This window comes from Lissotriton vulgaris, chromosome 10, assembly GCF_964263255.1.
Source record: "Lissotriton vulgaris chromosome 10, aLisVul1.2, whole genome shotgun sequence".
Lineage (NCBI taxonomy): Eukaryota > Metazoa > Chordata > Amphibia > Caudata > Salamandridae > Lissotriton > Lissotriton vulgaris.
Genome location: NC_141698.1, coordinates 214,632,890 through 214,655,836, shown reverse-complemented (window position 1 = coordinate 214,655,836; position 22,947 = coordinate 214,632,890). Strand labels below are relative to the sequence as shown.

Genomic DNA, 22,947 nt, shown 5'->3' with positions numbered 1-22,947 from the left:
AAACCCGCGTAGAGCCAAATGTTGGCAGCAACATTATTTGTGTTATGTCTAATGTAGTGCGAGGATCAGGCTTTCAGCAACCTTGTGTTAGGTTATTCTTAGAGGGTGCAGTTCTCAGTGTGCAGACAGTTGTACCAAGCACGACTGATATCAGAGCAATAACATATTATTCTCAAATAAATCACATCTTTCGTCTAGGTTGAAAGCTACAATAACAATTAGGTGTTGTGTGCAAACTGAAGCCGAAGGAAAATATGTCTTTTAAACATTTAATAAACTCATGCTAACTTAACACAATATATAGAAACGCAGTAACCATATGACAACCCATGTTTCCTCTCCATCAGGGTTTTCATGGAGGAGGAACAGCCATTAAAACCAGGATGGAGAGGAAACTCCAAATATGTTTTGCAGGACCGCTTCAGTCCTGTCAAGCATATTGCTGCCTCCTGACCGCCGCAACACGGTCAGGGAATGGTGGTCCCCCTGGCAGCTGCGTTGGGGCAATGGCGCTCAACCACCCTACTTGTAATAGGGCCGTCGCGAAACCACCCCACCCCCACGAGTCTTGCAGTCAGGTAACCGCCAGACTTGTAATCAGCCCCTTTGTTTATTGTCCTGGCAATGTGGCTGGCTAAAACGCGTATTGGCTAGAAGTGCTCTGAAGAAATGGATAAATAAAGAAGAATTCAGACAAAGAATCACCTTGTGTCCTTCAGTGTGCATTCAGGGACCTTTTACTCTCTGTTACACTTTGTTTATTGGTTTGATCAACTTTAGATGCCTTACAGGACCAGAGCCCACACAGAGAGTATATATAGCCAAGGCCAATTTTATTGGACTAAAACAGGGAAAAAAATGTTGCAACAATTTCAGTTTTGATAGTTAGGTGCATATCCCCTGCCTGGCGGGGGCAATCCGCCCGACATCCTAATGGGCCCCTTAATTTGGCAATTACTTTTCTGGCAGATATATTTGTATTTGGTAAAAGTTTGTGTCAAAAATATATGTAAAGCAAATCTTTTACGAGAATGGAAATTAGTTTCCGCAGCTTAGGACTGATATGAGAGACTGAACAAATTGTACTAGCTTTGCAAGTCGCTTTCAAGGTTCATTCAGTATATATATGTTTCCATGCTTCATTTTATTAGTAAATATATCTATAGCGTACAACTTTGTAAAGATCGAGCTTAAAAATATGAAAGAACAAAAAACATAGATACAAAGGAAGAAGACATATTGCTACTCAGAAGGAGAGAGATGGGTGAAGAGGCAGAAGAACAGGTTTAAAATAGAAGAGCAGGCAGACGGTGAGAAGGTCAAAAAGATGGACAAATGTATGAATGAGAGAAGAGAAGATGGACAGACAGAGAACAGACTGGCACATGGATGGATAGATAGGGCAATCAATGGACGGATAGATAGACAACTAAACAAGCAAATGAAAAAGCAGAGATAACATAAATTGACATAAAGCTATTCAGATAGAACTTAAGATGGATGGATAGATGGATTGATAGATAGATAGATAGATAGATAGATAGATAGATAGATAGATAGATAGATAGATAGATAGATAGATAGATAGATAGATAGATAGATAGATAGATAGATAGATAGATAGATAGATAGATAGATAGATAGATAGATAGATAGATAGATAAGCAGGTGGGCAGATCCATAGGTGAATACATAGTCTAGGAAAGACACACATTCACCTATAGAATTAAATAATTTTTTATTGTCATGTCATGTTGACATTTCCACTAATCCTCACCTTTAATTTTAAACAATCTGCTTGCAAATGCTTCAACTTGAACAATGAATCGAACTATTGATAATTATCATTGACTGTCCTTTTTCATGGCCATGTTCCTTCTCTCCTCAGGATTATTATTATCTGGCTGTGAAGGCACTTTATACAGTCGGATACAGCACTTCACTAGTTGCACTCACGACAGCGATGGTCATCCTCTGTCGTTTCAGGTGCGTTCCACTGACATATGATGATATATTAAATGTGCATTTTCAGTGTTGTGTCTCTGCGTATTATTGTCTCTATGTAAAAGGAGATCAGTGAAATAAGCAATAGAGGTATTTTGGGAACTTGAAATCTCAAGAAACTTCATATCATAGACGGATGAAAATTAGGCTTGGGCCAAATTTTGGTGAAATCTTCAAAATTCCATAATATTTGAGTTAGGTGTAGTCCTTGAAATTTATCGAAATTTCCCATAATGTGGTATTGCGTAACGTGTTTTTACCTGAGTAGTTACTTTGTCTAAAACATTCTTGCAAAAGACCAGAGGAATACTCATTCACACAGAAAATATTTCACCAGGATACATTTTTCCCTCAAATGAGGATCCTCTTGATCTATTATGAGACTTGTTATGTGAGCTTCAGTAAAAAAGTGGCTTGAGCTACCAACCAACCTCATTCAACAACAAGAGTCATTTCGTGGAATTATTATGGGATGTCACAAACATTAATGAGCAAAAAGTTACTCGATTTTGCACTCCCCTCTAAACAGAAAAACATGTTTTCTAAATTACGATGAAGATATGGAAGGGCAGCAAAGGAGTAAGTGAAGCTCAACATGGTTCTCTGTGGAACTGATTACTCTGAAAGCTGGCTATAAAAGCTTGGAGAGACACTGGTGCCATACTAAAACCCAGCTGATAGAACTGCTTGCAAACTGATATTATCCCAATACCATGTCTATATGAGGAATTCAAGGAGAAGTTATATATCAGGCAGAATCGAGAAGGTGGGTAATTCTACCAAAGAGCTTTGTAAAGTGATCAACGAGTTCATCAAGTCTTGTGCCTGCAGCTCAGATATCCCAGTTTCCCAACAAGGATGTGTCTCTTTGGCATACTTCTTTTTAGGATAAGATTGAAGCCGTATATAAGAAGTTCCCTTCTAGCCAGACTCAGACAAATTCAACTTTTTTAAGTCTGCTTCCCAAGATTGCTATCCAGAACCTATATAGGTTCCATCCTTACATCTTTGACCAGGAATTACTTACAAATGCCAAATCTAGTTCACCTGTACACCGTTGCCCCTCCTAGAGTCTCTGCGAATCTTGCAAATCTTGATAGCCCTTTCTATTTTTTCTCTATTCAATCTCTCGATAGAATCGGCCAAAATTCCACTAGTTTGGAAGGCTGCTCTGGTTTCTCCCATACTGAATAAATTGAATGTCGATCCAAATAGGCTGTCCAACTACTGCCCCATATCACGTCTACCTTTGCTGGCGAAAATGCTGCAAAGCTGTCTCAATAAACATATTATGGCATTCCTGGAGGACCATAAGATTCTGGATCTATCCCAATCTGGATTCAGAGTCACTTACAGCAGAGACTGTGCTGGTGCCAGTGATGGATTCTTTCCGCCTTTCTTTGTATACTAGTCTCCCTGCCATGCTTCTGTTGTTAGACCGTTCATCAGGGTCAATCCACCATTTCCCATGCAGCATTGATCAACACTCTGCAGGCGATTGGTGTCCGGGGCAAGGCTCTTCTATTGCTCACAGACCTCTTAGAGAGCCGCATTCAAACAATCAGGTTGGGTTCTTCTAAATCGCACACTATTCCCACCAACAAGGGAGTGACTCTGGGCTTATCTTTGAACCCAAATTCGTTAGAAATCTATGTGGCCCCCTTGGCCCAGATTGTTAAATCTTGTGGCTTTGATGTAATCTCTTATGCCAACTACACCCAGCGGATCATTTCTCTGGGGCAGGACATTGACAATGTTAAACATAATTTTCAAGCTTGTCTGAGGAAAATTGTGGCTTGGATGACAACTAATTGTCTCCAGCTGAATGGTGATGAAAATTAAATCTTGCTGTTAGGAAAGGCTCAGCTCCTTTGGAACCCCGACTGGTGGTTCCTTCTTTAAGTCATGCCATAAAAAATCTGGGTGTTAAACTAAACCAGGAACTTTTCAGTAAGGATCACATTGTTGCAATTTGCTGTACTTGCTTTGCGACTATGAGAATTTTGAGGAGGGTTTTTCCTCGGCTACCATCTCCTGCCAGGCCTTGGTTAAAGCCACCTTGATAACAGTAACACGTTGTTTTTTGGCAGTTATTGACACCTTACTGTCTGAGTTCCAGGTGGTGCAAAATACTCCTGCTTGCCTAGTGAGTGATCTCCCGGCAGGCTTCCCTTCAGTTCATATTCTCAGAGATTTTCATTGGCTTCCTGTCAGAAAGGGTATCTTGTTTAAGACTTGTTATATTACCCACAAGTCCTTGATGGGCAATGCCCTTTTAAAGCTAAAGGATAAATTGCATCGCCATCTGCCTTCATGCACTTAAATATCTAGCAATAAGGAGCTTCTGACTATTCCTCATGTCTGAACTTTTTGATGCAGTGGCAGAGCCTTCTTTTTCATGACCCCCATTGCCTCTCCATCTTTGTCATTGTGCAGATTTCAAAATTTCAAGAAAATATTGAAAACATGGTTGTTTTAGTTTCTGGTTGTTTTTTCTGTGCTGGCTGAGTGCTGAGATATACCTTCCGGCACGATTAATTGAACTTTATCAAGTTATATTAACGTAACATGTTGTTTGTGATTTGCTATGGGTTTTCATTTGACTTTAACATGTTGCAGGTTTACTTTGAATTCTATTCTATGTTAGGTTTATACATGAGCCCATGCTTTCAAATACATTTGGACATTTTTAGATAAATATGGAATGTATTTTCCTAAATTAAGTTCCAAGACGTACCAAAATTCACATCACTTAAATACAGTGCTGTATGGTGCTGCTGGTTGTTTTTGGTGGGGAGTACTGGTTCTCATATTTTGGAACTGTAACTTATTTTTCCTGATCATACTTTGACACAGACCAAGAGAGAGAAAGTCAGAAAAGTTACATAGGAGAAAGAGAAAAATATATGAGATAACCTACCCCCTTCTGAACATTATTGGATTGGATTGCATTTATGAAAATAAAAGGCCCTCTTGAACGGTAATTCACAGAAGAGGGGAGAGAGGTACAACTCCTTTTTTATCCTCCCATTAATAATAAACTGAATTCACACAAAAGAGAAAAGGCGGTATATATATAACACAGGTTATCGAAATAAATTAGGAACTTCAGCATTTAAAGTTTTTTTTAAAGTGCCGTGCTCGTCTTTCATCAGCCATCATACCCTAAACATTAATATGATTCAGATACCCTTAATAATGTTGTGCTAATGCACTCTTTCACAAAAATGTCCGAGTCCTAAGTTTGGGTCCGCACTTTTTACCATTACTGGACTTCAATGTCCGTCATGCATTGCAATACTTCAAAAAAATCAAGTAATGGTCCTTCATAGTAAATAGTTTCAAACATTATTTTTCTCAGCCTTGGCAAGTATAAACAAAACATCCTCAGCTATAACATGCCTCAAAAGGATCTAGTTTCATGTAGTACAAATGGCTCAATTGTCGCGTTTTGCTTTCCAAGTCTTTCCCCTCGTACCTTAATTCATCACGAACCTCTGTGCGGCTGTCTGTACTTGTTTGGCATTTGGAGGTGTAAATGTAACAAACACTTGCATACACTAGCCTGGGGCATTTTGGCACTGCGGGCACTCTGGCATGGGCCGAAGGGCCGGTGTCTCTGTGGACTCTGTGGCCCGTTTTTTCCCCCCTTCCCAGTCCACAGAGAGCACTGATAGGGAGAGGAAAGCAGCTTCGCTGGAAGGTCGTTCAGCGATTACCAGCTGTGGCTTCTCCTTGACCCCCTGCCCTGCCAAGAAATCATGCTGATGGTGGGCTGGGGGGTGGTGATTCTGTGCAAGAATCGGTCTCCCAAGGGGCCAGGTGTTGCTCAGGCCATTGAGCCATTTTCACCTCGGCCCCCCTGAAGCCGACGCAGCCCTGAAACAGCGTTTGCATTAACACCTCGCCCACTGCCTTTCTCATTCAGGGCATAGTGGGCAAGGAAGAATGGGTCATGCTGTGGGGGCCAGGTGATGTTGGGAACTCACACCATCTTCACCTTAGCCTCCACCCACCCCTATGGATGGCCCAGCAGCTGTGTTTTATTTGCTTTATCCCCTCTCCTGCCAGGCCATTGCCCTGAGGCAGTGAAGGGCTGGGGAGAGCTGAGTAATTTACAAATAGCTGGGGCCTCTCTCTTTTTCAGGTGCTCCAGTGCTGAAGGGTGGGGAATAATTTTGTATCTGAAAGGGGCCTCACTATTTTCAGATGCTCCTGCGCTGGAGGACTGGGGAATAATTTTGTAGTAGAAAGGGGCCTCGCTGTTTTTCAGGTGCTCCTGCCCTTGAGGGCTGCGGAATAACATTTTAATAGAAAGGGGCCTCACTGTTTTCGGATGCTCTTGCGCTGGAGGGCTGGGGAATAATTGTGCAATGGTAAGGGGCCTTGCTGTTTTTCAGGTGCTCCTGCTCTGGAGGGCTGGTGAGTAATTCTGCAGTAGAAAGAGGCCTCACTGTTTTCAGATGCTCCTGTGCTGGAGGGCTGGGGAATAATTTTGTAGTAGAAAGGGGCCTTACTGTTTTTCAGGTGCTCCTGCCTTGGAGGGCTGCAGGATAATTTTTAATAGAAGGGGGCCTCACTGTTTTCAGATGCTCCTGTGCTGGAGGGCAGGGGAATAATTTTGGAATAGAAAGGAGCCTCACTGTTTTTCAGTTGCTCGTGCGCTGGAGGGCTGGGGTATAATTTTTTAGTAGAAAGGTGCCTCGCTGTTTCTCAGGTGCTCCTGCCCTAGAGGGCTGGGAAATAACTTTTTAATAGAAAAGGGCCTCACTGTTTTCAGATGCTCCTCCTCTGGAAGGCTGGGGATTAGTTTTGTAATAGAAAGGGGCCTCACATTTTTTCAGGTGCTCCTGCGCTGAAGGGCTGGGGAGTCATTTTGTAGTAGAAAGGGGCCTCACTGTTTTCAGATGCTACTGCACTGGAGGGCTGAGGAATAATTTTGTAATAGAAAGGGGCATCGCTGTTTTTCGGTTGCTCAGCTTGCAGAACATTGTCACCTTTGCCCTGTGTCCTTCCCAAGAACAATATCCTCCCACTTACATTCCTTGTGTATTTCATGAAAGGGTATGCCCGAGAATGTGGGCCAAGCCCCGCGAATATGGGCCACACCCCTGAATGTGGCCCACGCGAACGTGGGGCATTTTTTTAATCAGTGCGGGGCCGAATTGTGATCCCAATCCGTAACTGACTCTAGCTACTTTCAATGTTTGAAAATTTTTCTGCCTGCAGGCCTCATTAGAATTGTAGCAGAGCCTGCTCTGTTGTCCATGGGCTCCGTTTGGCAAATTCCTTGACTAACAGAGCAACCGGCGGGCTCCCTTGCACTAAGTAATCCAAATGAAAGTTGATGAAAGGAAGCCACAGCCTAGCGAGTCGGGGTTGTGCGCGACATCACCGCAATACATTCCTAATGTTAATCATGCTGTATCCATAGCGTGAAAGCAAGCCACTCCAACCAAATGCTTTAAAATAAAGGATTTATTCCACAAGCAGAACGATACCACATAACGTGATCCTGAAATCTGTGTTTGTACCTACTTCTCCCTTCCCTTTGCTCTGTCACAGGCTTTGGTCTGTGCAGGGATGTTATCGCCACCCTAAGATGAAGCATGCCACTACTAGTGAGTGAGAGCACTTTTAAGAAACTTTGCTACTTTCCTACTGCTTTGTAATCTTCACAACCATATATACATTTCCCCTCTTTTCTCTTTTGTGCAGAATCACTCTTGAAGTGTAATCTGATCTGAGGAGTCTACAGTCACCAAATTGTGCCAACAACAGTCAGACCGATACCAAAGAGGATGATGGACGGAGAGTTTGAGCGAATCAAATACTCACCCCCAGTTAACTGATCTGGGTTTAATCCATCATCATTCTTTAGCTCACTCCACCACCCTAGTTTAGACATGGCCATATGCAAATCAGTCTGACCCTGTGCTTCATGGGAACAGTCCAGCCCAAACTGCCAAGCCATGTCTTCCCTGGACCGGAAACAAGCGTCCTTGGACCGGTTTCTGGCTAATCAGCCGTCATCAGCCAAGCTAACTTAGGACGAACAACAGTCAGACTAGCACTATCAAGTCACCTCTGCGCAACACTCCTAACCTTTTAATATGCCAGTGGAAACAAGCATATTTTATGTAATGAAGTGCTGTGCAGTTTTAATATTCACCAATGATCCAATGCATCGCCGTTTCTGTACTTGCCAATGTGGGATGAGTCAATAGGTTCTCTGCTTTTTTTGTATAAACTATCATTTTTTCCATAATAACTTGAAAATCAGATGTGCATATCCAAAGGTAATTTTAGTTTCACAGCTAATGCTAGGGAATTCCTTACTGTGCCCAGAAACATGTTCACTTTCATTCATTTACATATTTACCTCGTTTTTCGAAACACTGAAGACCTAATTATGAGTGGCTTGTTAAATTCAGTCCTGTATGTAACCCCCTGTTTACGTGAGGGACTTAATTACGAGATTTGTTTTATTTCACGCATCCAATACTATTGGATACATTAAATAACCCAACATTTGTGAAATTTCGGTGTGTCAAACCTGCTGAAATGTAACAGGGGAAAACATATGGTATTTACTGTGCATATTGTGATGTTTCAAACACCAAAATCCGTATGTTATTCCCCATAAACTCATAATCTGTGTTCTTTTTTGCACCAGATAAATAGTGTACCTTGTGATATCCTTGTTTACCAGGGGTGATCAATAGTGCCTCAACTCATATTCAGGTCCGTATTCTTATGCAAGAATGCAATCATTGCCACAAAACGTTAAAGTTAAACAGACTTAAGTCAGTTGTTTCTTAAGTATCTGTGACATACTCTTGCTTTTTCTGAGATGCGTAAATTACACATGCAAAAGTTGGATAGTTCTGTGCTTAAGGTAGGGCAATATAAACTCTTGCAATGTTGTAATTCGTGCATGATTCAATTCATTCATTTGCTTTATTTCTTTATGTTACTTATGGAGCACAGACCTAGCCAAAGGGGAGACAGGGTACTTTACTTATAAAATTTAGATACACAGAAAATCCCTAATATCAGTTTCCAATAACTACATCTATGATAAACTGTGTTAATCTTCGTAAATTGGACTAGCTAGAAGACGGAAGACCTATGGTAGAAAGAGCTTGATAAAGTGTGTTTTCAACATTTTTATGGAATATCCAGAAGGTTGGTTGTTTCTTTTGAATTCAGGCATCTGGTTCCATGCCCTGGCGTTAGGCAAAAGAAGGCATTTTCATGGCCTCTGCCTTCTTCATTTTGTAGACCTGAACTCACAATGAAATAGTAACTTTGCACTTACGGTAGAACTTTTTTTGATGGGTGCAGATTTACTTATTTTTGCAATTTTATGTAATTTTCAGTAGTATTATGAAAATTAAAGTTTTAGAATTTAGCAATATACAAAGGACAGTAGGTTACAGAGTGAAAGAGATGGGAATCCATTTCTTTGGAATGTAATGCCCTCACACACCCAGTTGGGTGTCATGCTTCATCATCGGGCTGCTCCACGTCTGGCCGGCACTGCAATGCCTAACTGACTCCCAATGAGAGGCACTTAGGCAGAGATCTTTTTCCAAATAGCCGTTTGGTGCCATGGAGGTGAAATATTTAGTGAGTGTAGATGCATAAGTGGTGTGTGATGTTTATGTGAGTTAAAACAAGGTTGGGAGTATCAGCTAAAAAAACTTTAATTGTGGGGTCTCCTACCCTGATTAAAATAAAGAGCAAAGGCACAGTGCTAAGTTAATGTCCTAGGTGTGGCGCTCTTCCATGTGGTTGGTCAACATATTTCTTCGCAATTTAACAAGTCTAGAGGCTATTCGTCAGGACCTAAAGTTAAAAAACTATCTACACTAAGGTGGACTGGAAAACAATAATGAATGAATGTTTGGGATTTAAGCCACCATGACTTACTATGTCTAATGGCTGGTAGTACTGGTTCTACCCTAATTGGGATATACTACTGCTTCATCAATCCCTGCCAGGTCAAGATATGAGGAACTTCTCCATAATGTGTCCAAAGACCTACCCACTGCTGCCGGGACCAGGGGCCTCATTTATGAGGCTGTGCGTCACTTTTACGCCGCTGGTGTGTCACTTTTTGTGACGCACCAGTGGCGTAAAAAATGTGCCTTGTTGCGCCATATTTACAAAGTGACGCATCTAGGTAGATGCGTCACTTTGTAGACCCCTGTGCCACATTATACCTGCGCAAGGGGGGGGGGTGTTGACGCAAGGAAGGGTCGTAGAAGTGACGAAGTGAAATCTATGAGATTTCACTGCGTCCCTTTTAGGACGCTGTTGTGTCAAAATCTTGTGCCGGCCTCACAGCAGGCGTAAGACTGACGCAGGCCCTTTCGCATGGGGCTTGTCCCATGTGAAAGGACGCATTGCTGGAGTTGCGTCACTTTTGTGACACACTCCAGCAATGCGCAACTTTTGCGCTTAAGGTACGTCAGAAATACTGACGTATCTGTAACTCCTTGCGACATGATGCGTCATACATTAAATATGACGCATCAGGAATGTCGCAAGGAGTGCGCACTGAGAAGTGATGCATCGCTGCTTTCACGCAACGATGCGTCATTTCTCATAAATGAGGCCCATGGAGCTTTCAGTAGTATTCCTGGAAAGCTGGACCAGGGGCAGTTTTCGAGTCCTTCTACTGAGAATGTCAAGTGTCATATTTTTCATATAGATATTTCCCCAATGAGGAATTGTACACAACGTTTGATACTCTATTGGTAAAGTGTACCTGCATACATTATTTTACTTTTATTTTTTTCATGAGGAAAATATTTCCCCCGTGGAGGAACCCCTTCCACTCAATCCACATGACGTTTAAGATCTTCCACCCGCTTAATGCCCGAGAAGGGGATTTACTATACTCCTTTCCTACAACAAATACATTTACAGGGTGGGAACTGGTCAGAGGAGTTTTTAAAGGCCCAGTTTCATATGTTTATGACGTTCATAGACTATGCAGACCACTCAAGCCTCATTTTTCTTTACACAGGTATTAGCACTTTGCGATTGTATGCATTTGTGGCGGCAGTTACACATTTGTAAATACCTTTAGCTTACAGAGAATCCTTTTGTAGGTACCTGATAGTCACGTAAACGAATCTGCAATCAACTGCAGACAAAGTTTTACAGCTCAAACTGCCTGTACGAGTCGGGCCTGCTGCGTTGCCACAACTCCCCTTTTTGTTTCTCTACACACCTGTATTGTGAACTGAGTGCCGCATGAAGGGAGCAAAGAGCAAGTGTGATCTTATCTAAATGACTTCGGAAAATCCAAGAAATTGTTGTCTGCATCCATTGCATTTACATGACTGCATTGCCCATAGATGAAATTACATTTATGCCTTTCTTTTTTCTCTGCCCTTTCCAGGAAATTGCACTGCACCAGGAATTTTATTCACATGAATCTATTTGTTTCCTTCATTCTCCGAGCGATATCTGTCTTCATCAAAGATGAAATGCTCTATGCTGAACAGGACAGCAACCACTGCTCTGTTCCTACTGTAAGTAGCAATCTGCGAAATGGGTGACAGTTACTGGATGTGTCCTTATTTTCTTCAACAGGAATTTTAGCTCGCATGATTTATAGCGTGTTTTGCAAGAACAAGTAAACTTTGTTCCAGCTATATATTCTCATGTATTGTGGTGGACAGGGGGTGCTTGACATTTTCAGCTTTTGAGAGACAGTGGAGCAATGCACATCTGTAATAAGATTTGATGAAATGCAGTGCAACAAGGGAAGTTATGGCGCTGCAATTTATGAAAGGGAGAGACCAGAAAGGTGCTGTATTTACAAGAAAATGACACAATTTTGCTCTCTCCTAGTGCTGGCGCACTTGTGGCTGTCTATACCTAAAGATGGCAAGATTCTGTCATGTTGCCATGGTGCCTGCATTGAGGCAAGGATAGTTTTGTGTTGCAAGGACTGCCACTCTGCTGGACTACTTCCCTGGAAGAACTGTTTTTCTGCTGTGCTGCCCTGCTGCCTGCTACCCTCTGCCCTGCCGAGGAAAATGACCTGACCCATCTCACCTGTACCCAGAGTGACTCCAAGGGCTTGTTCGCTTGCCCCATGTTCTGAAGTTTCAGGGACATAATAGACTGTTTCCAATCCTGAAACAGCACTTGGACTCTGCCATGTGTGATTCCTAACCTGTCAAGTGGTGCTAACCCAGTATTGGGTCCTTGGAAGTAAGTTGTCTGTGCTGATACAGCAGATTTGACGCCTCATCTCCAATGAGCCAATTGGAACCTGTGCATCCTCTTTGACACATTGCAGCTCAAGGACATTATTTTGATTACTGCGCAGTTCAATGACGACAGACTGAGCAGTTCGACAATGCATCTCTTACATTGCAAAGAGGTTCTGTTATAAAGCTTCTCTGACTACGTGGATTGGAACCGATGCATTGCCTACACCCAAAGGAACCATCGCCTTCTCTGCTCCTTGCATCATGTCTTTGACGTTGATGCAGCCCTCTCCAAAGGTGCTGTTTTCAGTGGGCCAAGGCTGGTCCTTGCATCTGACCAGCGCTCCATTGCGGTCAGCCTGACCTTTCGGATTTGCCCTAGTCAAGCATGGCCTGACGTCCCCGCTTGGCGCTTTATGACTCTAAGGACTATATTTTCACTTAATCTTTAATAAATCATAACCCCAGTCCTACTTATGGGATATTTGTTGTTTTGGTCTTGGTTTACTCATAAAAGTCTTGTCTATTTTCCTATCCTGGTGTGGAGCCGTTTCACAGTGTTTTCATTGTGTTAATGTGTTTGTGTTGCACAAATACTTTACACATGACCTCTTTAGGTAAGGCAGAATGCTTTGTGCCAGACTACCAGAGGGTGAGCACAGGTTATCATCTAGTTTGTATCTAGCTTACCCTGAATAGGATTGCAGTTTATGCTTGGACAGGGTGCATTCTTCTGCCATCCAGTAACCCAAATTCTACCATATTTCATCCTGCACAAAACTATTCCTTTTTATATGTGTGCTGCAGAATACTGTGAACATGCAAAGAGGAAGAAGTTAAGGAGGAGAATTAAAGATATTTGTGAACTAACTGAGCTGTAAAATCAAAGTTTCTGTAAAGTAGTGTAATAAGTTTACTATGGACTCTGAAACTACAAAGAGAAATGGATCAACTAAATTCCAATTGGATATTAAACAATTTTGTATTAGGGATCAGAGGGCAACCACTAATCCTGGGCCCCGGTGTCACTGTACATTTGATACCGACACCATTGTATCCAAATCAACGATTTTTTTTAACAGAAATACATGTATTGATATGTTATCTTCTGTCAAACAATCACTTTTCTTAACTACATTCAGTGTTTCTTGATTATTTAAAAAAGTTTGCTTTAAAGCACTTTTGCCATTTTGTCAAGTATATGTTGATATATTTATGAAGACACCTTCTTTAGACAGGGAGTCTGCCATGTGGAACGGTCCTATACAACCTGACAACATGTTACAATTGTCACCTGAGTTTGTCACTTCTGGTATTGGATTCCTCAAGAATCTGCAAATTAGACCTTTCTTCCTCCATAGTCAAAACTGCACTTTTTTTGTATCATGTTGGAAACGTAAGTGCTAACCATCATGAAACTTTACTCCTAACTTTTTTTATGTTATGGGTGGGTAAGTAGTCATGGTATACCGCTACACACATAACCCTAGAAGTGATGAGCAGATCCATACTTGACTACCCTTAGCCTCATGTATCAAACTCCAGCAGTGTAAATCCCGGTACAATTACTTCTGTATCCTAGAGCAAGTAGCTAGGAGGTGTTCTGGAAAAGGGAATGTTGCAGATGTACCTTTAAAGAGACAGGTAGTCCACACATGTTCACTTCTTGTCAGAACATTTGGAAGATGTTCAAGTGGTTGACCCTGAAATTTGTCTCAGACTGACACCCAATACTTGACCACTTTAGTTGACTGTGTAGAAATAAATCACTCTTTCCCAAAAAGTGGCATGCAGAATGCCATCTAGCTTAACAGACTGGTTGACATGATTTTGGATTGTCAGGCACCAGAGCATCACGTTGCAACTAGGCAGGCAGATCCTACAAGTTACTAACAGTCATGGACAAAGCTCGAGTTGCAATACTGAAATTATAAACCTGGGGCTAAAAAGTAAAGGTTATGTGATATTTTAGATCATGCCTAATAAACGTTTATTATACATACTGTACATATATACTTATCACTAGTATCCTTGTGTATGTTACTCCTGTTCCCCCCAATATCTACAACATCAATGTTTTAGTTGTATGTAGTATATAGGACATATATGATGTATATGGGAGCAGTAAAGGCTATATAATTTAATGATATATATGTTTCAAAAGCAAAAAATGAGAACCACAAAATAACAGATATGAATAAATATATATATATATGTTTGTATGGCAACTCAGAGAAATGCATTTCGGTTGTAACCACAGCCTTTATCAATCTGATTTATGCCTTTTTGTTTAACAACTAAATACTCTCCCAGAATCATGAACATAAAAGAAATACCCCTTGCATTCAGGCTCGGACTGGTCATAGCGGGCAACTAGCGTTTCCCTGGTGGGGCGTCATGGTGGGGGCCGGTTTTGGGTTTTGGGACACGCATCCCTCCTCCCAATTTTATTGCCATGTGGCCCTGGAGGATGGCGTTCCTAGGACCTAAAAAAGGCTCCAGGAAGGGAGGCTATGTGGGCTCTCTCCCTTTTACTATGGTAATCGACCCTGGGGGATGGGGGTCCATGGGGCCTAATAAGACCGTTGGCCGGGCCCTGTGGCAAAACACCTGCCATGTGCAGTAGGGGATTGGCTTTACATAAGTTAGAAAAATATTACTTTACGTTAAAAATACCCTAGGAATTCATTGATTATACCAAAGTTAAAGTAAAGTTATAGGTAGGTGAGAATTTCTACACCAATGTTAAGTTTAAAACTCATGAAGCCCTTCAATTCACCAGTTATAGTTATCTCTAGTAATAATGACTTGTGCCCTAAAGTAACTACAACTCGCGCCCTTGCAATGCACTGTTAATTTCCCCACACATTATATCCTTCATGATATGCTTTATGACATCATTGATAACATCACTGCGGCATGTGAAGTAACATCATTAATGACAAGACTGTGCATGGCGGGGAACTCTCAACAAAACCTATATGTGGGAGAAGGGTGAAAGCTTTCCACCTTTAAAAGGAAGGGCTAAATTTCATGAGGACATTTCAGTGAATAATAACATGAAAATTGCTTGTAAAGTTGTTTTCTGCATACAAGGTCAAATCCTTAACAAAAGCCTATATCAGTGACAGGGCCTCCCTCTTCTGCCTCTAAGAAATAAGATATGTTATGAGGTTAATGCGCAAGGTAGTATTTTCAATAGACATAAATGCAAAAAGCAAGAGATGTATTGATTGCAATCAGTGGCAGCTCTTGAGAATACCAGGCCTCATCGACATTATGCCTCCAAACAGTAAAGTAGATTATTCTGTCACAGATAAAGAAAGGGAATCCAAGCTGAGACATGTAAAGTGGGCAGAAACTGCTGAGATGAGGAGTCACATAGGATATTTGAAAGAGACAAAAGAGGTAACTTCCTAGACCAGCCGCGGTCCGTGGAGGGAGTTCCGTGGGGCAGGCAGGCAGGGCGGGGGTGACCAAGACCCCGTGTGTGGTCAAACCGCTTTGTGTTTCATTTCCAAAAATAAACTTGTGCTAAAGGGGAACCAACTTGTGTTGCTCCTTTTTTACCGGGTAACTCTGGAGAGGATTGTTGATATATATATTTATGTGAACAAGCCTGCGGAAGGAGGCGAAATGCATCACCGAGCGATTAAAAGCTTTTAAGATTTGAGTCTTAGTCCCTGTGTTGGTGTGCGAGTTCTTGAAGGAATGCGGAGTTTGTATATATATTGATAGTGATGTTGTAAGGGAGAACCCACCCTCTAACACGATGCACCTGCCCTAGGAGTTCAGTGGTAAAGGTGGGACTTGGAGCTGTGTATTTTCATACCGCGTGGAACCGCCGCTGAGGTGATGGACCTGCCAACTATTAAAGGGAGCGGGCTATACAAGCACCGAGGACGCCGATCCATCTGACCGAAGCCTGCAGAAAAGTTACCTGTTCTATCCAGCGGCTGGCGGGGGGTTCGTCCGGTGCCATTCGAACTTTAGCCTGCAATGACGGGCTTGGAGGGACTGCTTCAAGGATATGATTAATGTGGTGTGCAGGCCCCTAACGTTGTTATCGGCAATGATCAATCAAGGATTAAAGACATTCCCATCAAGGAATAAAATTGTGAATCATTTCAAATACATGATTGCCAGTACGACGAGGGGGCTGGGACGCTCCGCAGCTGTGCAATCATTGCCATACGAACTGTAGCCCTCCCATAGGCTGTGAACCCACCAATGGGAAGCAACAACAGAACTCAGAAGCCAAACAATCATCGGATGACATATTTTAGCAGGTTTTCTCATTGAGAAAGGCAGCACGCCGAAACATGTCTGAGACAACTGCTTTTAATAAATATTGGTTTACCCCGAGAGTGCACGTATCCTTTTGGATTGAGCTGTGATGTTGTAAGGGAGAACCCACCCTCTAACACGATGCACCCGCCCTAGGAGTTCAGCGGTAAAGGTGGGACTTGGAGCTGTATATATATATATATATGCAGTGACAGTCGCCAACCACGAAATCCAAAAGACGACAGCGGACCCAGGAGTTTGGAAGTGCTAAATCTTTATTGTGCTTTTCCCCCCACCTCCGCCATAACGCGTTTCAAGCCTAACGGCCCTTGATCATATATATATATATATATATATATATATATATATATTTACTGACCCTGAGGAATGGGTTCCCAAGAGGGGGGCTGCATGGCCCCCTCCGCAATTCAAATGTGGCCAGATCCCAGGGGATGCGGATCCCAGGGCCATAATTGGCTCGGGTTAGGGGGCCATGCAGCTACACTGCCCTATTGAATAATGGCAGGCCCCTGGGATGGTCCAAAATCATTCCCATTCAATTGTGGCCTGGCCACTCACACACCGACTTACCCACTCACACACCCATTCACAGAGCCACTCACAGACCCACTCACCGACCCACTTAGAAATTCATGCACTCACTCACAGACTCACTTACGCACCCACTTTCAGACCCCCTCAGTCTCAGGCACCTACTCACACACCCACTCATGGGCTCATGCACTTCCTCACAAATCCACTGAGAAACGTATGCACTCACTCACAGACCCACTCAGAGACTCATGCACCCACTCACAGACTGACTCACACATTCATGGAGGTACTACAAACCCACTCAGACTCTCTCACATCTACTGACAGACCCACTCAGGCACTCATGCAACCTCTCACAGACCCACTTAGACACTCATGTACCCACTTCCAGACCCACTCAGACTCATACACCTACTCACAGACCCACTCATAGACTCACATGCTCACTCACAGACTGACTCACAAAGGTTGCAGGTTACAGTTCTAAAATTAAGTTTAGAAACCCTTCAAATTCACTGGAAAAAACAAAGGTTACAGAGACGTTATAGTTAGCCTCAGATTTAACTCATATAAAACCAGTAAAATTCAGGAGTTATATGTACCTTAGCTAACTTTAACGTATGTCCCCTCAATGCACTACCTATGCCCTCACATATTACACTACTCATGACATGGTCAGTGATATCACTGATGACATCTCAAATGACATCACCGATGACTTCATCCACAGAACTATCCACTCAAACACACATAGAACCTCTTATACACCCACTCTCACGCTCACTAACCCTCACTCAACCCCTCACATAACCATTCACAGACCCATACCAGCACTCACACAACCAATCACTCAACCAGAGTCCCTCACACAACCACTCACTCATACTACCACTCACACACCCACTAACTCACCCATACAACTACTAATGCACCCACTCATTCACCAATACAGCCACTCACACATCCAGTCATACACACATACAGACACATACACAACCACACATCTACCCTTACAGCTGGACACGCACCCACTCAAATACCCATACAGAAACTCACACAGCCACTCACTCAACTGTACAGGTACTCACCCACCCACCCACACACTCACCCATACAGCCACTCACACTGCCATTCACTCACCAACACAGCTACTGACACACCCACTCACTTACCCATGCAGCCACTGACACAGTTACTCACTCAGCTGTACAACCAGTACAGTACAGTACAGCGAGTTATAGTTAATATAGTTTGGCGAGTGAGGTGACCAAACTGTGTATGGACGTGTGCGAGTGATATTAATTTAAAGGTGATGAATAACTATAAATGTGAATTTATAGTATGAATTATAGTAATATGAAAGCAGTGTTTAACACATAATTATGACAAATGAATTTATTGTTTGCGCAAACACTAGAATGGCATACAGCAGAGTGGCGTAGAGTGGAGTTACATACAGTGGAGTGGTTTAAAGTGAACTCATAAACGGTAGAGGGGCATATATTGGAGTTGCATACAATGCAGTGGTACACAGTAGGATAGCACAAAAGCGAATGTGGTAAGGTTGAGTTACATTCTTTAAATATTGTAGAGTGTATTCATGTACACTGTACTGGCGTGCAGTGCAGTGTTATACACTGAAGTGTTGTACGGTGTAGGGGCATATATTGGAATATTGTGTACAGAAATATCGTACAGTGGAGTGGCGTAGAGTGGAGTGTGGTACAGTGGAGTGGTGTAACTGGAATTGCCTACACTGCAGGGGCAAATATTGGAGTTGTATATAGTAGAATGAGGTAGAGTTGTTTGTGTTCAGTGGGGTTATGTAAAGTGTAGTGTGGTACGGTATAGTGTTGTAAAGTAAAGTTGCATAAAGTGGAGTGGCGTATATTGAACTTCCTTACAGTGCAGTGGTGCAGAGAGAAATAGTGTACCACACAGTGGGGTTCAGTGTAAAAGGGTACAGTGCAATAGCATGTAGTGGAGTAGCATAAAGTGTAGTGTCATATAGTTGAGTAATGTAAAATAGAGTAGTGTTCCGTGTAATAACACTGAGTCTATTGGGGTTAAGTGTTCTGACTTAAATTAGAGTGGAATATAGTGGAGTAGCGTACAGAACAGTGTTGTACATGTCAATGGGTTAATTATAGAAGCATAGAGTCTAGTGACAGGGAAGTGTTGTTTAGTAGAGTGGCACAGAATGTAGACTTGTAAAGTGAAATAGCATACAGTAGATTGTGGTGCAGTCCAGTGGCGTAGAGTGAATTTCAGTACAATGGAGTGCTGTGTGATGGAGTAGAATACACTGCAATAGTGTAGTTCCCAGTAGTGCATACCATCAAGTGGGGTATAGTGGAATAGCATATAGTGGAATGGCATTAATTGGAGCTGCATATAGTATAATAGTTTACAGTTCTGAGCAGTACGTTTAGGGACGTCCAGTAAACTGACATACACAGAAGTGTAATAGAATACAGTTGTGAACAATATGAAAGTGCAGAGTATTGTAGTGCAAATTGAAGAGGCATACAATGGAGTTCGGTGGAGTGCAGTGGAATAATGTACAGTGGATTTGTGGACAATGTGGAGGACTATACGGGTATGTCTTAAAGTGAAGCAGCAAATAGCGTACACTAGTTTGGCCTTAGGTGAACAGTTATACAGTAGATAGGTGTATATTTGAGTGTGTAAATTAAAGGAAGCGTACCATTATAGTGTGTATAAAGATATGAATGTAATATCTCCGAAATATATATTATAATCTATAAATGTACATTTTCTGAATGTATATGAAAATAGTGTAATTAATGTTAAACTTATGAGTTGTATACAATGTAGGTCTGTATTGTGCTATGGTATAACGTGGTAAGTTCACAATATACCACAGTACATGGTGCTGAGAACTGGTTATGTGATTAGTTGATGCCTGTGTTTACCAAAGGAAGAAATCAGTCATCTAGTTATTATCACAATTTTACATTATTGTACAGTCATTTCAAAGCATTCTTGGTTAGGGCCTTACATATAGCTAAATATTAGGTTTTATTGTTGTTAACAACCTATTACCACTTTATTCAAGTGGTAATAGGTTAACGTGTTTGTTTATGAATTTGTAAAAATATTATGGACATATGGATTTTTTTTATAAAGGTTGTCCATTAATAACTGTGCATCTGTTTGACAAATGTCTGCCAACTTTTAGAAACCTGCATCACCTGTTTTGCTGTGGGAAAGGTTTTCCGGGGTTTGGTCAAGGAAGTGCAAAAAAAGGGATGTCCCAAAACATGCTTAACTCCAATGTTTTTTACATACTCGTTTGGAGCTTGCGTAGAGTGAAAACCATCATTCTGATATTGTCAAAATTTGGCCGGATTACCTAATATGGTGCACAGATGATTATTATTTATAATGCAGGTAAGTACTGTAAGTATTTCATAAGTTTTAGGGTATTTAAACTTAGTGAGATCTGTTGCAGCAGTGCTTTAGGAAAACAATGGGGTATTTTGCTGTATTACCACTGTAGATACTGATTACAAGTCATTAGCTGATTGGCTAATGATTTCCTTTACAAAAGTTGAAGACAAGCATGTTGTTTTTCAGTACCTTTTGCCTGTGTTATGCATTACGCCTTCCAATATAGATAGGTATTAGGTTTGGAATGTTTGCCCTACCTATTATCACGTTAGTAAAGTGGTAGTAGGTAGTGCACAATATTTATAATTTTCTATATTTTTTTTTACAGAGTTGCATGGTACTAACCTGATACCCCAAAAATTATTTGAATGGTTATCATTTTTGTTTATACATTTCCATATACTTTTCTAGCAGTCTATGATGATCTGCATTCTTTTAAAGTAGCGCTTTAATTTTTAGTAATTAATGGGCTACTCGGAACAATGTTTTAGGCATATTTAAATATGTGAAAAAATAGAAAGTACACTTTAACATACTCTATTTAAACAATAAAGTGTCTAATGGTATATTTCTATTTTGTTTATTGGGTGCTGTGGTACTCCTGTGGTGCTCCCAAATTTGTTAAAATAGATATAAACTTATAAATATTTTTCTCTACCTATTTCCACTTTACTAAAGTGGTAATAGATATGTGAATAATGCCAAACCTAATACTTACCTACAAAGAATGGCGTAATGCAGAGCACAGGGAAATTCAAGATGAAAAGAAGATGACTGCCTTTTACTTTTGGAAAGGCAGTCATTAACCAATCAGCTAATGATTTTTATCACAATCGACCTTGGGAGTACCGTTGTACTACTGCAACCACGTGTGTACCTACATTTAAAACACTAAACAACGTATGAAATACTTTCCCTTCTTCTGGGAAGATTCCCACAGAATCATCGGTACAATCATAATACATAATCAACACAAATTTTCATCAAAATCCAACTGATGTTTTTTTGCACTACGTGAAATACAAAGGGCTATGTAAAATGCATCTGATTTTATGCCCATTTTGGGCCCTCCCCCATTCCTCCTTAGCACCCTCTCTACGAATAGCCACAAAACTTTGAGAACTCCAAGAATGAAATAGGGGCTGCAGGACTGCAAACTTTTGCGGACATTCTACAAACGGTGCAATGTTCTCAAGGGCCAAAAATCCAAAAAAGACAGATCTCTGGCCAACCTAACTATAACTACAGAGTGGCTATTCTTTCTATTAATAATTTTTTTTAAATGTCATCATTATTTGCTCACAAATAGAATCCATTTCCAAAACTTACGATGTTTGCTTTATTTTGTATTTTTAGGTGGGTTGTAAAGCTGTGATGGTATTTTTCCACTACTGTGTCATGTCGAACTATTTCTGGCTTTTTATTGAAGGCTTATACCTCTTTACTCTGCTTGTTGAAACCTTTTTCCCTGAGAGGAGGTATTTCTATTGGTACACCATCATTGGCTGGGGTAAGTTGCGATCAATTCTTTTTCATTTGTCTTATAAAGAATGGATTGTTAGTTTGTTCGCATATTTTTTCATACCGTGCATCATAGTGGACTTTATTGTGATATCAAAGTCCGATAACGTCAATAGTGATTGATTAAAGGTACACAAATAAGCAGCATTTATTGGTTTAGGTTAAGAAACTACTTTTAGCCTTTTATAATTGAGTCAATTCCAATTTTATTCATTTATCAGAATTTTTCATTTTCTAATTTTCATGTGGCACTATGTTTTTATCTCATCTATACTCTTGTATTTTCTTGTTTTCGTTTTATCCATTGCAAATAAGTTTATTGAACCATTAAAAACAAAATATTGGCAAGACTTTGAGCCTTATTTCGATCTCGATGGACGGATTACTCCTTCACAAAGGTCCCACAGCCGAAAAGAAAACGCCCATACGATATAATGGGATTTATATTTCAAACAACGGGATATCCATCACCGTTGTGTTGGGGTAGCGCATCAAAGTTAGCATTTGCGATTTCTTAGTTACGAAAATTAAGGAATCGCAATTAAGAAATCGCAAATTGCTATGCATCAAAAAATCGCATTTTTATTTGCGATTTCTAAAAATTCCTTAATTGCGATTCACAATTTGCAAATCGCAATTAAGGAATCCCTTTCCATTGATTCCTATGGGCCAAGAGGCCCATAGGAATGAATGGGAAGGCATTCACAAATTGCGATTAGCATTTTGAGAATCGCAATTTATGAATGCATTTTCAAGGGTGCAGAGGGGGGTCCAAAGGACCCCCCCTGCAATCCTGAAATGTAACTTTAAGAACAAGTTTCACATACACATGTCCCAAGGACATGTGTGTGTGTAACATGAAACTTTCAAAAATGCATTTTTATGCATTTTTGAAAGTTTTCGCAAATTAGCATGAAGGTCAACTTCATGC

The 22,947-nt window shown here is 41.2% G+C and overlaps 1 protein-coding gene across 5 annotated transcripts in view; it reads left to right on the top strand.

Moving 5' to 3' along the window:
* Nucleotides 1-22,947, top strand: part of ADCYAP1R1 (ADCYAP receptor type I) — a 978,825-nt gene that overhangs the window by 566,917 nt on the left and 388,961 nt on the right. For all 5 annotated transcript variants that reach the window (XM_086940899.1, XM_086940897.1, XM_086940898.1 and 2 more), the window contains exons 7-9: nt 1,889-1,986; nt 11,420-11,552; nt 21,852-22,005. In XM_086940899.1, the coding sequence (XP_086797025.1) occupies nt 1,889-1,986; nt 11,420-11,552; nt 21,852-22,005 (385 nt within the window). The remainder of the gene's footprint in view (nt 1-1,888; nt 1,987-11,419; nt 11,553-21,851; nt 22,006-22,947) is intronic.